The sequence below is a fragment of the Mytilus trossulus genome, chromosome 9 (assembly GCF_036588685.1).
Source record: "Mytilus trossulus isolate FHL-02 chromosome 9, PNRI_Mtr1.1.1.hap1, whole genome shotgun sequence".
In the NCBI taxonomy this organism is placed as follows: domain Eukaryota; kingdom Metazoa; phylum Mollusca; class Bivalvia; order Mytilida; family Mytilidae; genus Mytilus; species Mytilus trossulus.
The window spans coordinates 71,009,412-71,027,679 of NC_086381.1; the positions used below are offsets into that span (position 1 = coordinate 71,009,412).

General features: G+C 30.8%; 1 protein-coding gene across 1 annotated transcript in view; it reads right to left on the reverse strand.

Moving 5' to 3' along the window:
* Nucleotides 1–18,268, reverse strand: part of LOC134683337 (nuclear pore complex protein Nup160-like) — a 252,121-nt gene that overhangs the window by 21,056 nt on the left and 212,797 nt on the right. Inside the window, exons 30-32 of the mRNA XM_063542579.1 lie at nt 16,924–17,050; nt 5,060–5,164; nt 1,944–2,085 (exon numbers count right to left, since the gene is read on the reverse strand). Of these exons, the coding sequence (XP_063398649.1) occupies nt 1,944–2,085; nt 5,060–5,164; nt 16,924–17,050 (374 nt within the window). The remainder of the gene's footprint in view (nt 1–1,943; nt 2,086–5,059; nt 5,165–16,923; nt 17,051–18,268) is intronic.

Here is an 18,268-nt window from a genome sequence, read left to right on the forward strand (position 1 = left end):
TGACAACATAGTTGTTTCCTTTAACATTCAATTTATAAATTTTGATTTTGCCATTTCTTTTTTGCATGCCGAATCAATGTACACGCAACTGCGTGTAAGTGTATATGGAGCCACAATCTTTTTCTGCATGACTCGAACAGCTTCACTAACACTTGTAACTATAGGTTGTCAAACTAATATCCAGGACACCAACAGTCTCCGACGTTAAACAAATATTATAATCATAATAGTCTAAGATAATACATGCATCACGCGTCGCTGTCGGATTCCAATTGACAACTCATTTCTTTTTTGTTTTGTTTGTGAAAACGATGTGGATGCACGTGCTGTCGTGCCTCCGGGTAGCTACGCCCCTGATTGATAGACAATCTATTCTTATTAATTACTAAATTTTAAAAAAAATGCTCAAAGGGTTTTCATGTTAATGAACAGATACTGTTTGGCAGCTGCATGCCCCACAGTCCAAAATCAATAACCATTTTTTCTTTGTAAAATCCTGTTAATTAGTGACAATCAAATTTTTTTAAGACTTATGCCCCATGAGCATTAATTATTTTCGAAATTGCATTGCATTTGTTCTCAAGCCTTCATTTGTCCAAGGTATTTATAAAAAGATATCAAAGATTTTTCTAGTTATTCACCTTTGACAAATAAATTATATGCCAAGGGAGAGGACAATAGCATCTGTGTGTCCTTTAACATGTATAAGAAGGCTAGAAAAAGTAAACCTAGTTTTTAAAATGAAAGATTTCATTTATTGGCGCTAAGTTATGTCTGCAAACCATTAGTTTTCTTTCTTGTTTGAATTGTTTTTCATTGGTCTTTTCGAGGTGTACAGTGACCTGTAGTTGTAAATTTCCATGTAATTTGGTCTCTTGTGGAGACTCATTGGCAATCATACCAAATCTTCTTATCTTTTATATTTACATCAATGATTTATGAATTGTACTGTCACACATGAATTTATAGATGATTCAAAAGTAGTCTTTCCTTGCCCTAAACTGTACTGGATTTCACATTCTTCAATATGTGAAAAATGTTTTATATAGCAATTACTTTCAAACCAATTCAATGATTTAATGATGTCAGATATTTTGATGCCAATTTTGAATGCTTTTCTTTAATAGTTATATATTACAAACAACATATTCAATTCAGATGCATTAATCATCTGCCATTTTTAATGTTTTGTATGTCCATAAATGCACTTTTAATGTTTTGTATGTCCATAAATGCACTTTTACTGTTTTGTATGCCCATAAGTGCACTCACTGTTTTGTATGTGCATAAAAGCACTTTTACTGTTTAGTATGCCAATAAATGCACTTTTACTGTTTTGTATGGCCATAAGTGCACTTTTAATGTTTTGTATGCCCATATGTGCACTCACGGTTGTATGCCCATAAGTGCACTCACTATTTTTAGTATGCCCATAAGTGCACTTTTACTGTTTTGTATGCCCATCAGTGCGTTTTTACTGTTTGGTATGCCCATAAATGCACTTTTACTGTTTGGTATGCTCATAAGTGCACTTTTACTGTTTTTTATGCTCATAAGTGCATTTTTACTGTTTGGTATGCTCATAAGTGCACTTTACTGTTTTGTATGCCCATAAATGGACTTTTACTGTTTTGTATGTCCATAAAAGCACTTATACTGTTTTGTATGCCCATAAGTGCACTCACTATTTTTAGTATGCCCATAAGTGCACTTTTACTGTTTGGTATGTTCATAAGTGCACTTTTACTGTTTGGTATGCCCATTAGTGCACTTTTACTGTTTGGCATGCCCATTAGTGCACTTTTACTGTTTGGTATGCTCATTAGTGCACTTTTACTGTTTGGTATGCCCATTAGTGCACTTTTACTGTTTGGTTTGCCCATAAGTGCTCTTTTTCTGCAATGAACATTTTACTGGTAACTGTAAATGAAAGGATTTTCTACCTTGAATGAGTTGACAAGCCATGTTGGTAGTGGGAACCCATGTGACAAAAGTTTAACAGCCACACATCTGTGATACTGTGATGTTTTCTCTTCATACATCTCCAGGTAGTTTTGTAATAAACTCCAGCCCATATCTGCTGCACTGTAAAGAAGTCAAATTTAAACACATTTAAAGCTCCAATGTCGATCTGATTAAAGTGAAACCTCCCATTGTTGTTATTTTCTGATACATTGTAAGACACATAAATAAAGGTGAGCAAAAAAGAAGTACTACTGTAAATTCAGAAATTATCAATGATTATTTTGGCTTTTCAATTTATTTAAATGTTCTTTGGATCGTCTTATTTTCTTCAAAAGCCCCAAAAAATTATCATTTTCTCCTATGTTCTATTTTAGCCGCCAGAGCTATGTTTCTTGACATACAAGGAAATAAAATATAAAATTTATACTAGATACTCTGAAACTCATTTAGCCTAAGTTTGGCTGAAATTGATACAGAAGTTTCAAAGGAGAAGATTTTTTAAAGAAAGTCAACATGATGAACAAATTGTGAAAAAAGTCTTTAAAGGGCACTAACTCCTTAAGGGGTCAATTGACAATTTTGGTAAAATTGACTTATTTGTAGATCTTACTTTGCTGAACATTATTGCTGTTTACAGTCTATCTCTATCTATAATAATATTCAAGATAATAAACAAAAACAGCAAAATTTCCTTAAAATTATCAATTAAGGGGCAGCATCCCATCAGCAGGTTGTCTGATTCATCTGAAAATTTCAGGGCAGATAGATCTTGACCTGATAAACAATTTTACCACCAATCCGATTTGCTCAATGCTTTGGTTTTTTAGTTATAAGCCAAAAACTGCATTTGACCCCTATGTTCTATTTTTAGCAATGGCGACCATGTTGTTGATAGATCAAAACTTCAGATACAATTTATAAACTAGATACCCTAAGGAACATTCAGTTAAAGTATGGAAGTATTTGGCCAGTAGTTTCAGAGGAGAAGATTCTTGAAATAGTTTACGACGACGGACGCCAAGTGATGGCATAAGCTCACTTGGCCCTTCATGCCAAGTGAGCTTATAATTAAAACTCGCATTTTGTAATATTTTAACTGAATTAAGCATGACTTTTCTCAAAATCGTAAAAATTAAAATCGCACTCAAGTGTAAAATGACAAAATCGCAATAATAAATGCACGCAATAATTTCTGAATTTACAGTATCCAAACTGACTGACATGATGTAAGCTGTGTGTGATGGGGGATGCATGGATTTTGGGATTAAAGAACATAGCATTTGTGCAAATAAATACTAATTTGCACAACTTTTACCTAAATTTTTACCTGTAAATTTAATATGCTGGTAAATATGACTAAAAAAAATCCTCAAGTTAACAGGTTCAGTTTACAGATAACACGCAGCTAGTTTTATAAGAAAAATAGGAAAATCATTATATTTTATAATCATGCTTGTCGTAGTAAGTTCCTATGGTCACGATTTTCCAAATTTCTTGTTTTGACAGGGTGACCCCAGATTCTGTATTGTAAGAGAAATATCTGACATGAAAATAAAATTATTGCGCTCTTTGTTTTGTAGTTATGATAAATAGTACTTATAATATAGTTTACCTATAAAATATATCATATAACAAAAACGAAAAGTATTCATGTGATTTTAGTTTAGGTATTTCAGCATATTTTTATAGTTTAAAATTGTGCTCAAATTTACAACAATTTTATTGAAAGTAAAAAGATTACAAGTATCATCACCATATATTTGACTCTGATTTAAGCAATAAGGCACAGTGCATGTGTGTGCCAAATTTCAAGTGTGAAATATAAGTTGTTTACAAAAAATTAGCAATTAAAATTAATACATTTTGGCATAGATAAAACATAGATCATCTCCTGCCATTCATCATGTTGTAGCTTACATCATAAGGTCATTAACGAGGACAATGGTCATACAATACATTTCTCTTTTTTTCCTTGTTTTGTGGTTAATTTAATTGTTTTGAATAGACAGCTAACTTTGAAATTTATTTTCTTCAGAGGTTTTGTGTCTGTTTTAAAAACCTTTTTTTACTAGAAATTTTGTTTTAATAAGAATCAGTCAGTTTCATTTCACACCTGAAAATTGGCACATCAGTTCTATGTTATGCAAGATGTTTGTTAACCTTAAATTAATCCCACTCAGTTTGAACCTTGGTCTGTATTAAACAAAAGACACAGATGGATTAATGACGAAATTGTGTTTTGGTGATGGTGATGTGTTTGTAGATCTTACTTTACTGAACATTCTTGCTTCTTACTTACAATCATCTTTATCTATCTGTCTATAATGAATTTGGCCCATTAGTTACAGAGGAAATATTTTGTAAAAAATTTAAAAGAATTAATGAAAATTGTTTAAAATTTACTCATAAGGGCAATAACTTCTTAAGGCTCCACTAAAGTCAAAATATAGGACACTTCATATTTAACATCTAAACTTTGCCTGTATTTTTCAACCTATAATGAATAAAGTCATAAACTATGAGAACATATGTTCATTTAAACATACTTAACATATACACACTGTGTAAATTGTAAATAAACTTGAAATTGTTATGTTGTGGCCAAACCCGTTCTTGGGGTGAACACTAAATTTTCAAAAAAATCTGGAGGCTTGCAAGACGACTTAATTTGTTTAGAATTGGTATGGACAAGTACTGTTAAATCTAACGCAGGGCAAGCTCTTGTTGATTTTTCATAAAATGTATTGATTTTCGAGTTTCAGTTAATTTCATGTATCTAAGTGAACGAATATCGAAGGTACAATACAGAAATTGGACAAATATGCCATTAAAACATATGTATTTGACAAATCAAGATCAGCTTGCCCTGCATTACATGTAACAGTATTCATCCATACCAATTTTAAGCAAATTAAGTCGTCTCGGAGGCCTCCAAATTTTTTTGAAAATTTAGTGTTCACCCCCTATTTTACCCTTATTCCTAAACCATAGGCACCATAACCCTCAAAATCAATCCCCACCTTTTGTGGTTTCAAAACCTGAGTTTTAATTTCATAGATTTATATTACAATATCCTCAAATATAAGATTATCACCTTGAATTCTGCATTACACAAGACAAGGTCACATTATTATCCTGAAGCCAGTCATAACAGTCTGTTGCCATGATACCAACATTTGATCTTGCTAAATTGACACATCTGCAAAAGGAAATATATCAAATTTTTTATGGCATGAACATAATAAGAAAACATTATAAAATAATACTATGGCATGAACATAATAATATAACATTATAATATAATCCTATGGCATGAACATAATATAACATTATTATATAATCCTATGGCAAGCACATAATGATATAACATTATAATATAATCCTATAGCATGTACATAGTGATATAACATTATAATATAATCCTATGGCAAGCACATAATGATATAACATTATAATATAATCATATGGCAAGCACATAATGATATAACATTATAATATAATCCTATGGCAAGCACATAATGATATAACATTATAATATAATCCTATCGCAAGCACATAATGATATAACATTATAATATAATCCTATGGCATGAACATAATAATATAACATTATAATATAACATTATAATATAATCCTATGGCAAGCACATAATGATATAACATTATAATATAATTCTATAGCATGTACATAGTGATTTAACATTATAATATAATCCTATGGCAAGCACATAATGATATAACATTATAATATAACATTATAATATAATCCTATGGCAAGCACATAATGATATAACATAATAATATAACATTATAATATAATCCTATGGCAAGCACATAATGATATAACATTATAATATATGGCAAGCACATAATGATATAACATTATAATATAATCCTATGGCATGAACATAATAATATAACATAATAATATAACATTATAATATAATCCTATGGCATGAACATAATAATATAACATAATAATATAACATTATAATATAATCCTATGGCAAGCACATAATGATATAACATTATAATATAATCCTATGGCAAGCACATAATGATATAACATTATAATATAATCCTATGGCATGAACATAAAAATATAACATAATAATATAACATTATAATATAATCCTATGGCAAGCACATACTGATATAACATTTTAATATATGGCAAGCACATAATAATATAACATTATAATATAATCCTATGGCATGAACATAATAATATAACATAATAATATAACATTATAATATAATCCTATGGCAAGCACATAATGATATAACATTATAATATAATCCTATGGCAAGCACATAATGATATAACATTTTAATATAATCCTATGGCATGAACATAAAAATATAACATAATAATATAACATTATAATATAATCCTATGGCAAGCACATAATGATATAACATTATAATATATGGCAAGCACATAATGATATAACATTATGATATAATCCTATGGCATGAACATAATAATATAACATTATAATATAATCCTATGGCAAGCACATAATGATATAACATTATAATATATGGCAAGCACATAATGATATAACATTATAATATATGGCAAGCACATAATGATATAACATTATATAAATAACACATAGCTGAGAGGGTGATAGAGCAGATTGTTACCCCGAGAAAACATTGTCAACTGAGGCGAAGCCGAGGTTGACAATGTCTTTTCAAGGGGTAACAATCTGCTCTATCACCCTCTCAGCTATGTGTTATTTAATTTATTATACTGAATGTTCTGTTATTACTGTCGATTAAATTTTAAATTCAAATAATAAACTATGACATCTTGTACATAACCATCCGTATTTAATAAAGCGCACACTTGATCAAACGTCTCCGTGAAGGGTAATAGAGTATTTGCCATAGGATAGAGTTGTATTTAATAAAGCGCACACTTGATCAAGCGTCTCTGTGAAGGGTGATAGAGTATTTGTCATAGGATAGAGTCGTGTTTAATAAAGCGCACACTTAATCAAGCGTCTCCATGAAAGGTAATAGAGTAAATTGACACCCTCGTATTAGCCAATCAAAATCTTGCATTTTGACATGAAGTATAATAATATAATATAATCCTATGGCATGAACATAAAAATATAACATAATAATATAACATTATAATATAATCCTATGGCAAGCACATAATGATATAACATTATAATATAATTCTATAGCATGTACATAGTGATTTAACATTATAATATAATCCTATGGCAAGCACATAATGATATAACATTATAATATAATCCTATGGCATGCACATAATGATATAACATTATAATATAATCCTATGGCATGAACATAAAAATATAACATCATAATATAACATTATAATATAATCCTATGGCAAGCACATAATGATATAACATTATAATATAATTCTATAGCATGTACATAGTGATTTAACATTATAATATAATCCTATGGCAAGCACATAATGATAAAACATTATAATATAATCCTATGGCAAGCACATAATGATATAACATTATAATATAATCCTATGGTATGAACATAAAAATATAACATAATAATATAACCTTATAATATAATCCTATGGCAAGCACATAATGATATAACATTATAATATATGGCAAGCACATAATGATATAACATTATGATATAATCCTATGGCATGAACATAATAATATAACATTATAATATAATCCTATGGCAAGCACATAATGATATAACATTATAATATATGGCAAGCACATAATGATATAACATTATGATATAATCCTATGGCATGAACATAATAATATAACATTATAATATAATCCTATGGTAAGCACATAATGATATAACATTATAATATATGGCAAGCACATAATGATATAACATTATAATATATGGCAAGCACATAATGATATAACATTATATAAATAACACATAGCTGAGAGGGTGATAGAGCAGATTGTTACCCCGAGAAAACATTGTCAACTGAGGCGAAGCCGAGGTTGACAATGTCTTTTCGAGGGGTAACAATCTGCTCTATCACCCTCTCAGCTATGTGTTATTTAATTTATTATACTGAATGTTCTGTTATTACTGTCGATTAAATTTTAAATTCAAATAATAAACTATGACATCTTGTACATAACCATCCGTATTTAATAAAGCGCACACTTGATCAAACGTCTCCGTGAAGGGTAATAGAGTATTTGCCATAGGATAGAGTTGTATTTAATAAAGCGCACACTTGATCAAGCGTCTCTGTGAAGGGTGATAGAGTATTTGTCATAGGATAGAGTCGTGTTTAATAAAGCGCACACTTAATCAAGCGTCTCCATGAAAGGTAATAGAGTAAATTGACACCCTCGTATTAGCCAATCAAAATCTTGCATTTTGACATGAAGTATAATAATATAATATAATCCTATGGCATGAACATAAAAATATAACATAATAATATAACATTATAATATAATCCTATGGCAAGCACATAATGATATAACATTATAATATAATTCTATAGCATGTACATAGTGATTTAACATTATAATATAATCCTATGGCAAGCACATAATGATATAACATTATAATATAATCCTATGGCATGCACATAATGATATAACATTATAATATAATCCTATGGCATGAACATAAAAATATAACATCATAATATAACATTATAATATAATCCTATGGCAAGCACATAATGATATAACATTATAATATAATTCTATAGCATGTACATAGTGATTTAACATTATAATATAATCCTATGGCAAGCACATAATGATAAAACATTATAATATAATCCTATGGCAAGCACATAATGATATAACATTATAATATAATCCTATGGTATGAACATAAAAATATAACATAATAATATAACCTTATAATATAATCCTATGGCAAGCACATAATGATATAACATTATAATATATGGCAAGCACATAATGATATAACATTATGATATAATCCTATGGCATGAACATAATAATATAACATTATAATATAATCCTATGGCAAGCACATAATGATATAACATTATAATATATGGCAAGCACATAATGATATAACATTATGATATAATCCTATGGCATGAACATAATAATATAACATTATAATATAATCCTATGGCAAGCACATAATGATATAACATTATAATATATGGCAAGCACATAATGATATAACATTATAATATATGGCAAGCACATAATGATATAACATTATATAAATAACACATAGCTGAGAGGGTGATAGAGCAGATTGTTACCCCGAGAAAACATTGTCAACTGAGGCGAAGCCGAGGTTGACAATGTCTTTTCGAGGGGTAACAATCTGCTCTATCACCCTCTCAGCTATGTGTTATTTAATTTATTATACTGAATGTTCTGTTATTACTGTCGATTAAATTTTAAATTCAAATTATAAACTATGACATCTTGTACATAACCATCCGTATTTAATAAAGCGCACACTTGATCAAACGTCTCCGTGAAGGGTAATAGAGTATTTGCCATAGGATAGAGTTGTATTTAATAAAGCGCACACTTGATCAAGCGTCTCTGTGAAGGGTGATAGAGTATTTGTCATAGGATAGAGTCGTGTTTAATAAAGCGCACACTTAATCAAGCGTCTCCATGAAAGGTAATAGAGTAAATTGACACCCTCGTATTAGCCAATCAAAATCTTGCATTTTGACATGAAGTATAATAATATAATATAATCCTATGGCATGAACATAAAAATATAACATAATAATATAACATTATAATATAATCCTATGGCAAGCACATAATGATATAACATTATAATATAATTCTATAGCATGTACATAGTGATTTAACATTATAATATAATCCTATGGCAAGCACATAATGATATAACATTATAATATAATCCTATGGCATGCACATAATGATATAACATTATAATATAATCCTATGGCATGAACATAAAAATATAACATCATAATATAACATTATAATATAATCCTATGGCAAGCACATAATGATATAACATTATAATATAATTCTATAGCATGTACATAGTGATTTAACATTATAATATAATCCTATGGCAAGCACATAATGATAAAACATTATAATATAATCCTATGGCAAGCACATAATGATATAACATTATAATATAATCCTATGGTATGAACATAAAAATATAACATAATAATATAACCTTATAATATAATCCTATGGCAAGCACATAATGATATAACATTATAACATATGGCAAGCACATAATGATATAACATTATGATATAATCCTATGGCATGAACATAATAATATAACATTATAATATAATCCTATGGCAAGCACATAATGATATAACATTATAATATATGGCAAGCACATAATGATATAACATTATAATATAATCCTATGGCATGAACATAAAAATTTGAATTTGGATTGTAATTAAATATTTGACACATAATAGGTTTATGGCACTGAATAATTGTTAGTCAAAGAACTTAGAATTGGTTTTATGATTTAAAATTAATATTATTTTTTTGCTTTTGTACACTTTGCTGATAGAATTGACCGTACCCCAATTTTTTTCAACCCCCCTCCTTTTTTTGCCCCAAAAAAATATTATTTGAAGAAATTTTCATTTTAATTTCTGAAATCTGAAATAAGAAAAAATTGTCCCCCCATAATTTCTTTTTTAAAATGTCCCCCTGTTCCAAAGAAAAAATACAGGCATAATTTAAATTCAGATTTCTAATGAAGTTTGCATCCATAATTACCTGTACCCATTTAAAAAATCATAAAAGTTTTAAAATAGAAAATGACATACATAATCATGGTTAAAATTAATATTCCGTAACTCTTTCCTCCATTGACATTTTTTTTTGCATACTTGATTCGCATAAGATTTTTCAATAAAAGGCTAAAAATATGCTTTAAAGTATAAACAAATTGCGTGAAAACAACTTTTTCATCAAATAAATTCAAGTTTCATATTGGATACAAATTTTATTAAGTTTGAAGCAGACACTTTGTAATCAAAGCATTCTAACTGAGGTACTACACAGACGTGAAAAGGTGTCATTATGGAGTAAAGGGGGTGGCGTCAAAAGGCGTCACTATGGAGGAAAGGGTTAATCAGCATTTAATAGTTACTCTTAAAAATAAATTGACAGCTAATCACCAAGACAATACAACGTTTTTTATACATAATTTAAAAGCATCGTAAGGGAGGTAATAGAAACACAACATTGTACTTAAATAATTGTCCATTAACCAGGAAACCCTTAATTTTCCCCCTTTTTTGCCCCTGATTCCAAAAGAGTTTCAGCCATAACCCCCAAAAGCCAATTCTTATCACCCCTTTATGGTATGGAAAGTTGTGGTATAATTACAGAGAGATCCATACACCATTCCACAAGTTATTGTCTTGAAACTAGAAAAATTGCATATTTGGGCCCCGTTTTGGCTCCAAATTCATAAACTGTTAGGAGCATAACCCCCAAAATCAAAATCTTTCTTTTGATGTTATAAACCTAGTGTTTAAATTTCAGAGATTTCTATTTACTTATAACAAAGTTATTATCCAGAATCCAAATATCTTTGGACCAAGTTGACGCCAAAGACGAAGTGATACCAATATAGGATCGAAAATTTTTATGCAGTTGTATAAAACTGCAATATTTCCTTCAAATTACCTAATCAGGTGGGCATCTGTGAACCCATTAATAGGTTACACTAATGACTTGACAAAAATGAACAAGAGGCTGTCAGAGCGACAGCAAACCGGATTTATTAACATTTATTTGTGTCCTGGCATTTTTCAATATCACAAGAACCATAACTCCTGAACAGTGAAAGTGAAAATGGTCAATATCAAATTTGACCTTCATTTTGTCATCACTAACAACGCTTTGTTATTAAAATTTGAAACGCTTTGGTTTAATGGTTCATGATTAAATGCAACGACATGACTTAAAACACCATTTTTTAATCTTTCAAATAACATAACTGCTGAACAGTAAATAAAGACAACAAAAGTATACTGCTGTTCAAAACTCATAAATCAATTGAGAATAAAACAAATCCCGGTTACAAACTAAATCTGATGGAAACACATCAAATATAATAGGAGAACTACGACACAACATCAAAATGTAAAACACACAGAAACTAACTATAATATAGTAATGGCAATTTTCCTGACTTGGTACAGGACATTTTAATAAACTAGAGGCTCTGAAGAGCCTGTGTCCCTCACCTTGGTCTATGTGAATATTAAACAAAGGAAGCGGATTGAAAATTTACTATAAAGGGCAATAACTCCTTGGTTTTTGAGTTAATTTTAAGCCAAAAACTGCATTTTCTCCTATGTTCTATTCTTAGCTGTGGCGGGGCGGGTCACCAGACATATTTTTAAACTTGATACCCCAAAGATGATCGTGGCCAAGTTTGGATTAATTTGGCCAAGTAGTTTCAGAGGAGAAGATTTTTGTAAAAGATAACTAAGATTTACAAAAAATGGTTAAAAATTGACTATAAAGAGCAATAACTCCTAAACAGGTCGACTGACCATTGTGGTCATTTTGACCTATTTGTAAATCTTACTTTGCTGAACATTATTGCTGTTTACAGTTTATCTCTATCTATAATAATATTCAAGATAATAACCAAAAACAGCCAAATTTCCTTAAAATTACAAATTCAGGGGCAGCAACCCAACAACAGGTTGTCCGATTCATCTGAAAATTTCAGGGCAGATAGATCTTGACCTGATAAACAATTTTACCCCCTGTCAGATTTGCTCTCAATGCTTTGGTTTTTGAGTTATAAGACAAAAACTGCATTTTACCCAAATGTTCTATTTTGAGCTGTGGCGGCCATCTTGGTTGGATGGCTGGGTCACCAGACACATTCTTTAAGATAGATACCCAAAAGATGATTGTGGCCAAGTTTGGATTCATTTGGCTCAAAAGTTTACGCAGACGGACGACCGACGCAAAGTGATGGGAAAAGCTCATTTTAAGGGCCAGGTGAGCTAAAAAAACTGGCGAATTGACGGAATTGGCAGTTTTGTGGAAATGTTAAAAATGCTAAAGATTTCTAATTTTTTCTGCATATTATTTTATCTTTATGTTTTAAAAGATGAGATTTCATTATATTTCAAACTCCATATAAATACTTTGAGAAATAAAACTAGAGGATCTTAAGAGCCCTGTGTCCCTCACCTGACTCTACTTGGGTTTTAAAAATCATATAAAAAAAAAAATCAAAAATCATAACAGATATTTATAATTAAGTTTGAGGTCAAATTTGATTTAATATTGCTATGTTTTGTTTTCATTACATTCAGTGGTTCTCTACAAGAAAACATTTGTATATATTTCCCATAGGGTCCTATGTTAAACTAAGTCCCCAGCTGGCAGTCACCTTGGATGATGGATCGGCTACAAAGTAACAACACATGTTCAGCCCCTCATAAGAAACATTCATGCTATGTCTGGTTTTGTTCCATTCAGTGGTCCTCTAAGAGAAGAAATTTGTATGTATTTCCCATAGGCTCCTATGTTAAACTAATTCCCCAGCTGACAGCAATTTTGGATGATGGATCAGCTACAAAGTAACAACACTTGGTCATCACCCCATAAGGAACATTCATGCTATGTTTGCTTTCATGCCATTCAGTAGTTCTCTAATAGAAGATATTTGTATGTATTTCCCATAGGGTCCTATGTTAAACTACTCAGTCCCCCTCATGGGGCCATCTTTAATGATGTACTAGCTACAAAGTAACACTTGGTCAGCACTTCATAAAGAACATTCATGTTATGTTTGCTTTCCTTTAATTTAGTGTTCTCTAAAAGAAGACATTTGTATGTATTTCTCATAGGGTCCTATGTTAAACGAAGTCTTCCCCTTTTGGCCATCTTGAATAATGGATCAGCTACAAAGTAACAACACTTGGTCAGCACCTCATAAGGAACATTCATGTAATAATGGGTTCAATTCCATTCAGTGGATCTCTAAAAGTTCAAAATGTAAAAAGTTACTATCGTAGGTGGGGCATAAAAATGATTGAGGACAAATTTGGTTTAATTTGCCCCAGTAGTTTTAGAGGAGATTATTTCAAAAGTTAATTGACAACAACGACTTCAATGGATGATGGATGTCAAATGGAGAATAACTCACTTGGACCAGGTGATCTAAAATGCTTGTTTTTGGCCCATAATCTCTACACTGTTGGTACCATAACCCCCAATTCAAATTGTTTGAGGTAATATAAAAAACAATTAGTCCATCAGCTGGAAAGGTAAAATTTCAGTTCTGTGTTACACTCCAGGGTGCCACAATTTTTGTGCATAAATCTAAAGAGTAATGTCTGAAGAATATTTAAGAGGTGTTAAACTTTTGAAAAAGTGTCCAAAAGAGGTTAAAAGGGATCTTATATAAGAGTATACCAAAAAATTTGTTTAACACATATATATAGAAATATGTATTCAGTACTTTTTCTCTTATTAAATTGAACAAATCATATCTTATTAATACGGAGGCTAATTTTTATTTAATTTTTAAAACGTATAGGACAAAGAAACAAGAGGCTCTCAAGAGCCTGAATCACTCACCTTAATTTTTTTGGTTAAATCTCTCATCAATGATTATTTTATTTATTTAAATGTTCTTTGAATCGTCCTATTTTCTTCAAAAGCAAAAAAAAAAATCATTTTCTCCTATGTTCTATTTTAGCCATTATAGGAGCTATGTTTCTTGACATACAAGGAAATAAAATATAAAATTTATACTAGATACTCTGAAACTCATTTAGCCTAAGTTTGGCTGAAATTGATACAGCAGTTTCAACATGATGAACAAATTGTGAAAAAAGTCTTTAAAAGGCAATTACTCCTTAAGGGGTCAATTGACAATTTTGGTCAAATTGACTTATTTGTAGATCTTACTTTGCTCAACATTTTTGCTATTAACAGTTTATCTGTATCTATAATAATATTCAAGATAATAACCAAAAGCTGCAAAATTTCTTTAAAATCATCAATTCAGGGGCATTATACCTGAAAAACCAGTTACCCAATTCGGCTGAAAATTTCAGTACAGGTAGACCTTGACCTATTAAATACTTTAACTTCTTGTCTTATTTGCTCTGAATGCTGTAGTTTTTGAGATATAAGCCAAAAACTGCATTTTACCCTGTGTTCTATTTTTATCTATGACGGACATGTTTTTTGACGAAATAGAAAATAAAACACAAACTTTATTTTATACACCCTCCTGATCATTCAGTTAAATTTTGGTTGAATTTGATTGAGTAGTTTTAGAGGAGAAGATTTTTTAAAGTTAGCAAATATGATGAACAAATTGTGAAAAATTGTCATTAAAGGACAATAACCCCTTAAGGGGTCAATTGATAATTTTGGTCATATTAAGGTCAAGGAACAGTAAATGGGCTATGTCGCAGATTTTGCTAAATATTTGCATACAATCTTTGCTCGTTGGACTACAACTGAAAATCGAAAAAATAATACATTTTTCTCTTTTATTATCTGAAAAAATGCAGATTGATTTCTTTTAATATGGATGAATATTTGTATAGAAAGCACATAAAATTGAAGAAAAAACTTTTAAAATTTGTCTTAAAATCGCCAAATCTCTAATTCTACTTCATAGATTTTTCTTAAAAAACTATTTGGCCTAGTAGTTTCAGAGGAGAAGATTCTTGAAATAGTTTACGACGACAGACGACAGACTACGGACGACGACGGACGCCAAGTGATGGGAAAAGCTCACTTGGCCCTTCGGGCCAGGTAAGGGCCAGGTGAGCTAAAAAAGGGGGAGGGTTATATCCAAAATCCATGATTTTGAATGAAACAAAGCATACATACTAGTTTTCTTGATAAATTAAGGTATATTTTTTACATTGAAACATAGAGCATCAAGTAATTAAAGGCAGTTGAACAAAATTCAAAGGTAAGATAGGGAAAAAAATTCAAAGGTAAGATGGGGAAAAAAAACATGGAATCAATGACAAACACAAACATAAGCATTATACATCACATTAAAAACACACATAGTGCTAAAAAAATAAAAGAACTGTGAGGGTTTCAAGATCTATATTAAAGTTCTTTTAACAACAGAATCACCACATTTTAAGGTCATGAAGGAGGTCAATCCATAAAATCATCTTCAATTTCGTCAACACCATCTACCGAATTATGGTCACCATCATCTTCATCATCTTCGTCTTCATCGTCAGCCATTTCAACGATTTGATTATTCTTGTTGCTACAAGCATTTGTACATTTGCAGCCATCTGTACAGGATAAACCTTGTCGAACAGATGAACATCTTGTGGTGCCATAACCACTTTTTTATGAACAACTTTTCAGTATCAATAAAGCATCTAACGGTGGCGGTTGGTCAAGCCAATTGATGCTGATCAAATCATTCTTAACAATCCAACCATGGTTGTTTGGGGATGGAACACTGTTGTGTTGAAGAGCAGATTTCCAAATCTTTGCCTGAAAGTTGGTTCGTTTGATGTGCTTTAACATTGCATCTTTTGTTGGGCGCAGTAGATGAAAATGAATGTTTTTTGTATTGCAAAATATTCTGAATCTTAATTCATTGATGTTATTATTCTCGTAGTCTTATATAGCACACAAAAACCTCTCAAGTGTTTTTGACAGTTCTTCGCCTATCTCTTCAAAAGTTTCACCAAGACGGGATGGACCTGAAAACTCCACAGGTGGAAGATACCAAACAGCTTTTAAGCTTTATCATGGCAATAACAAACAATACAGACATGTGTGCATTGCATATTCAAATTTGGCTGTTCAACTAAGAAAATGGAAACCAAAGGAAATAACTTAAGTGCATCAATCCAAACCTATTCTTTATCTTGAGTTTTGTAATTTCTAATTTTAGCAGCAGTAAAAGAATATAATTAGATTTGAGCATTACACAGCCCTTACCTACCTTAATGCTAAACTTTCCATTACAGTATGTAATTTGAGATTGAACAAATGACTTATAATCACAGCTCTGTCATAGAGTCCTACATTAACTAGCTGTCCTACAATTTCATCTGGGCGGGAGATCGGCCCTAAAAGCAAAAAGATAATATTCATTGTCAGATTATGTTTATACTTTTTATAGACTGCAAAAATGTTAAATTTTTTTGGTCGTATATTGGTATCATGTTGTCAGTGACGTCTGAAAACAGATGATTTACGGATAATAACTTTTAAAGATTAAACAATGTGCATTAAAACATTATATAAATAACACATAGCTGAGAGGGTGATAGAGCAGATTGGTACCCCGAGAAAACATTGTCAACCGCGGCGAAGCCAAGGTTGACAATGCCTTTTCGAGGGGTTCCAATCTGCTCTATCACCCTCTCAGCTATGTGTTATTTAATTTATTATACTGAATGTCCTATCATTATTGGCTTTTACAGATTACTTTTATTTTAAAAGTATTTTCTATGACGTCACGTTCATAACAACGTTACGGGCATTAGAAAAAAACAACAAAAGTCAAGCAAGATTCATTGTTCTTTGAATTATCGATTTCTGATTGGTCTAGACGAGAGGGTAACATTCAAAAAAATTGTCACCCGCTCAGCTATGTGATAGAGTAAATTGACACCCTCGGCTTAGCCAATCAAAATATGGCATTTCAACGTGAAGTATAATAAAATAAAATATATCATTTATCAAAAAAACATTATTGTCTATATAAAACTAAAAGAGATCACTTCATATATAAGCATTCAGAAAATTAGTTCATACAGAACATGCAGAATGACCTGTAACTTGTCATGGTAAAAAAATACTTCAAATCTTCAAGCATGAAGCAAAAAAGTTTAGACAACTGGTTTGCTGTGTTCGTCTTTCTGTCTGTCTGTCCGGCCGTCTGTCCCGACAGACAGACAGAATATCAAGCTTGATACTGTCTGAATTTGGATTGTGTATAATATAAGTTTTTGAAACAAAATAATTGTGGTCAAAGATCTTAAAAATCTATTGTGCAATACTGTGCAATTAAAGATCTTTGAAACTTTTCAAAAATTTGAAATTTGAAAAAAAAATTAAAAAAAAATTGAATCCCCTAAAAAAATTGGGAAAAAAAATCCCTCCAACTCTTTGAAACGCTATGGGAATAATAACCCCAAAACCCAATCCCAGCCTTTCCTTTGTAGTATAATTTTTTGGAGAGATCCCTACACAAGTTATTGTCTGGAAAAATGCTTGTTTTTGGCCTTTTATTCCAACATGTTTTGGGCAATTATCCCCAAACTCAATCTCAGTCTTCCCTT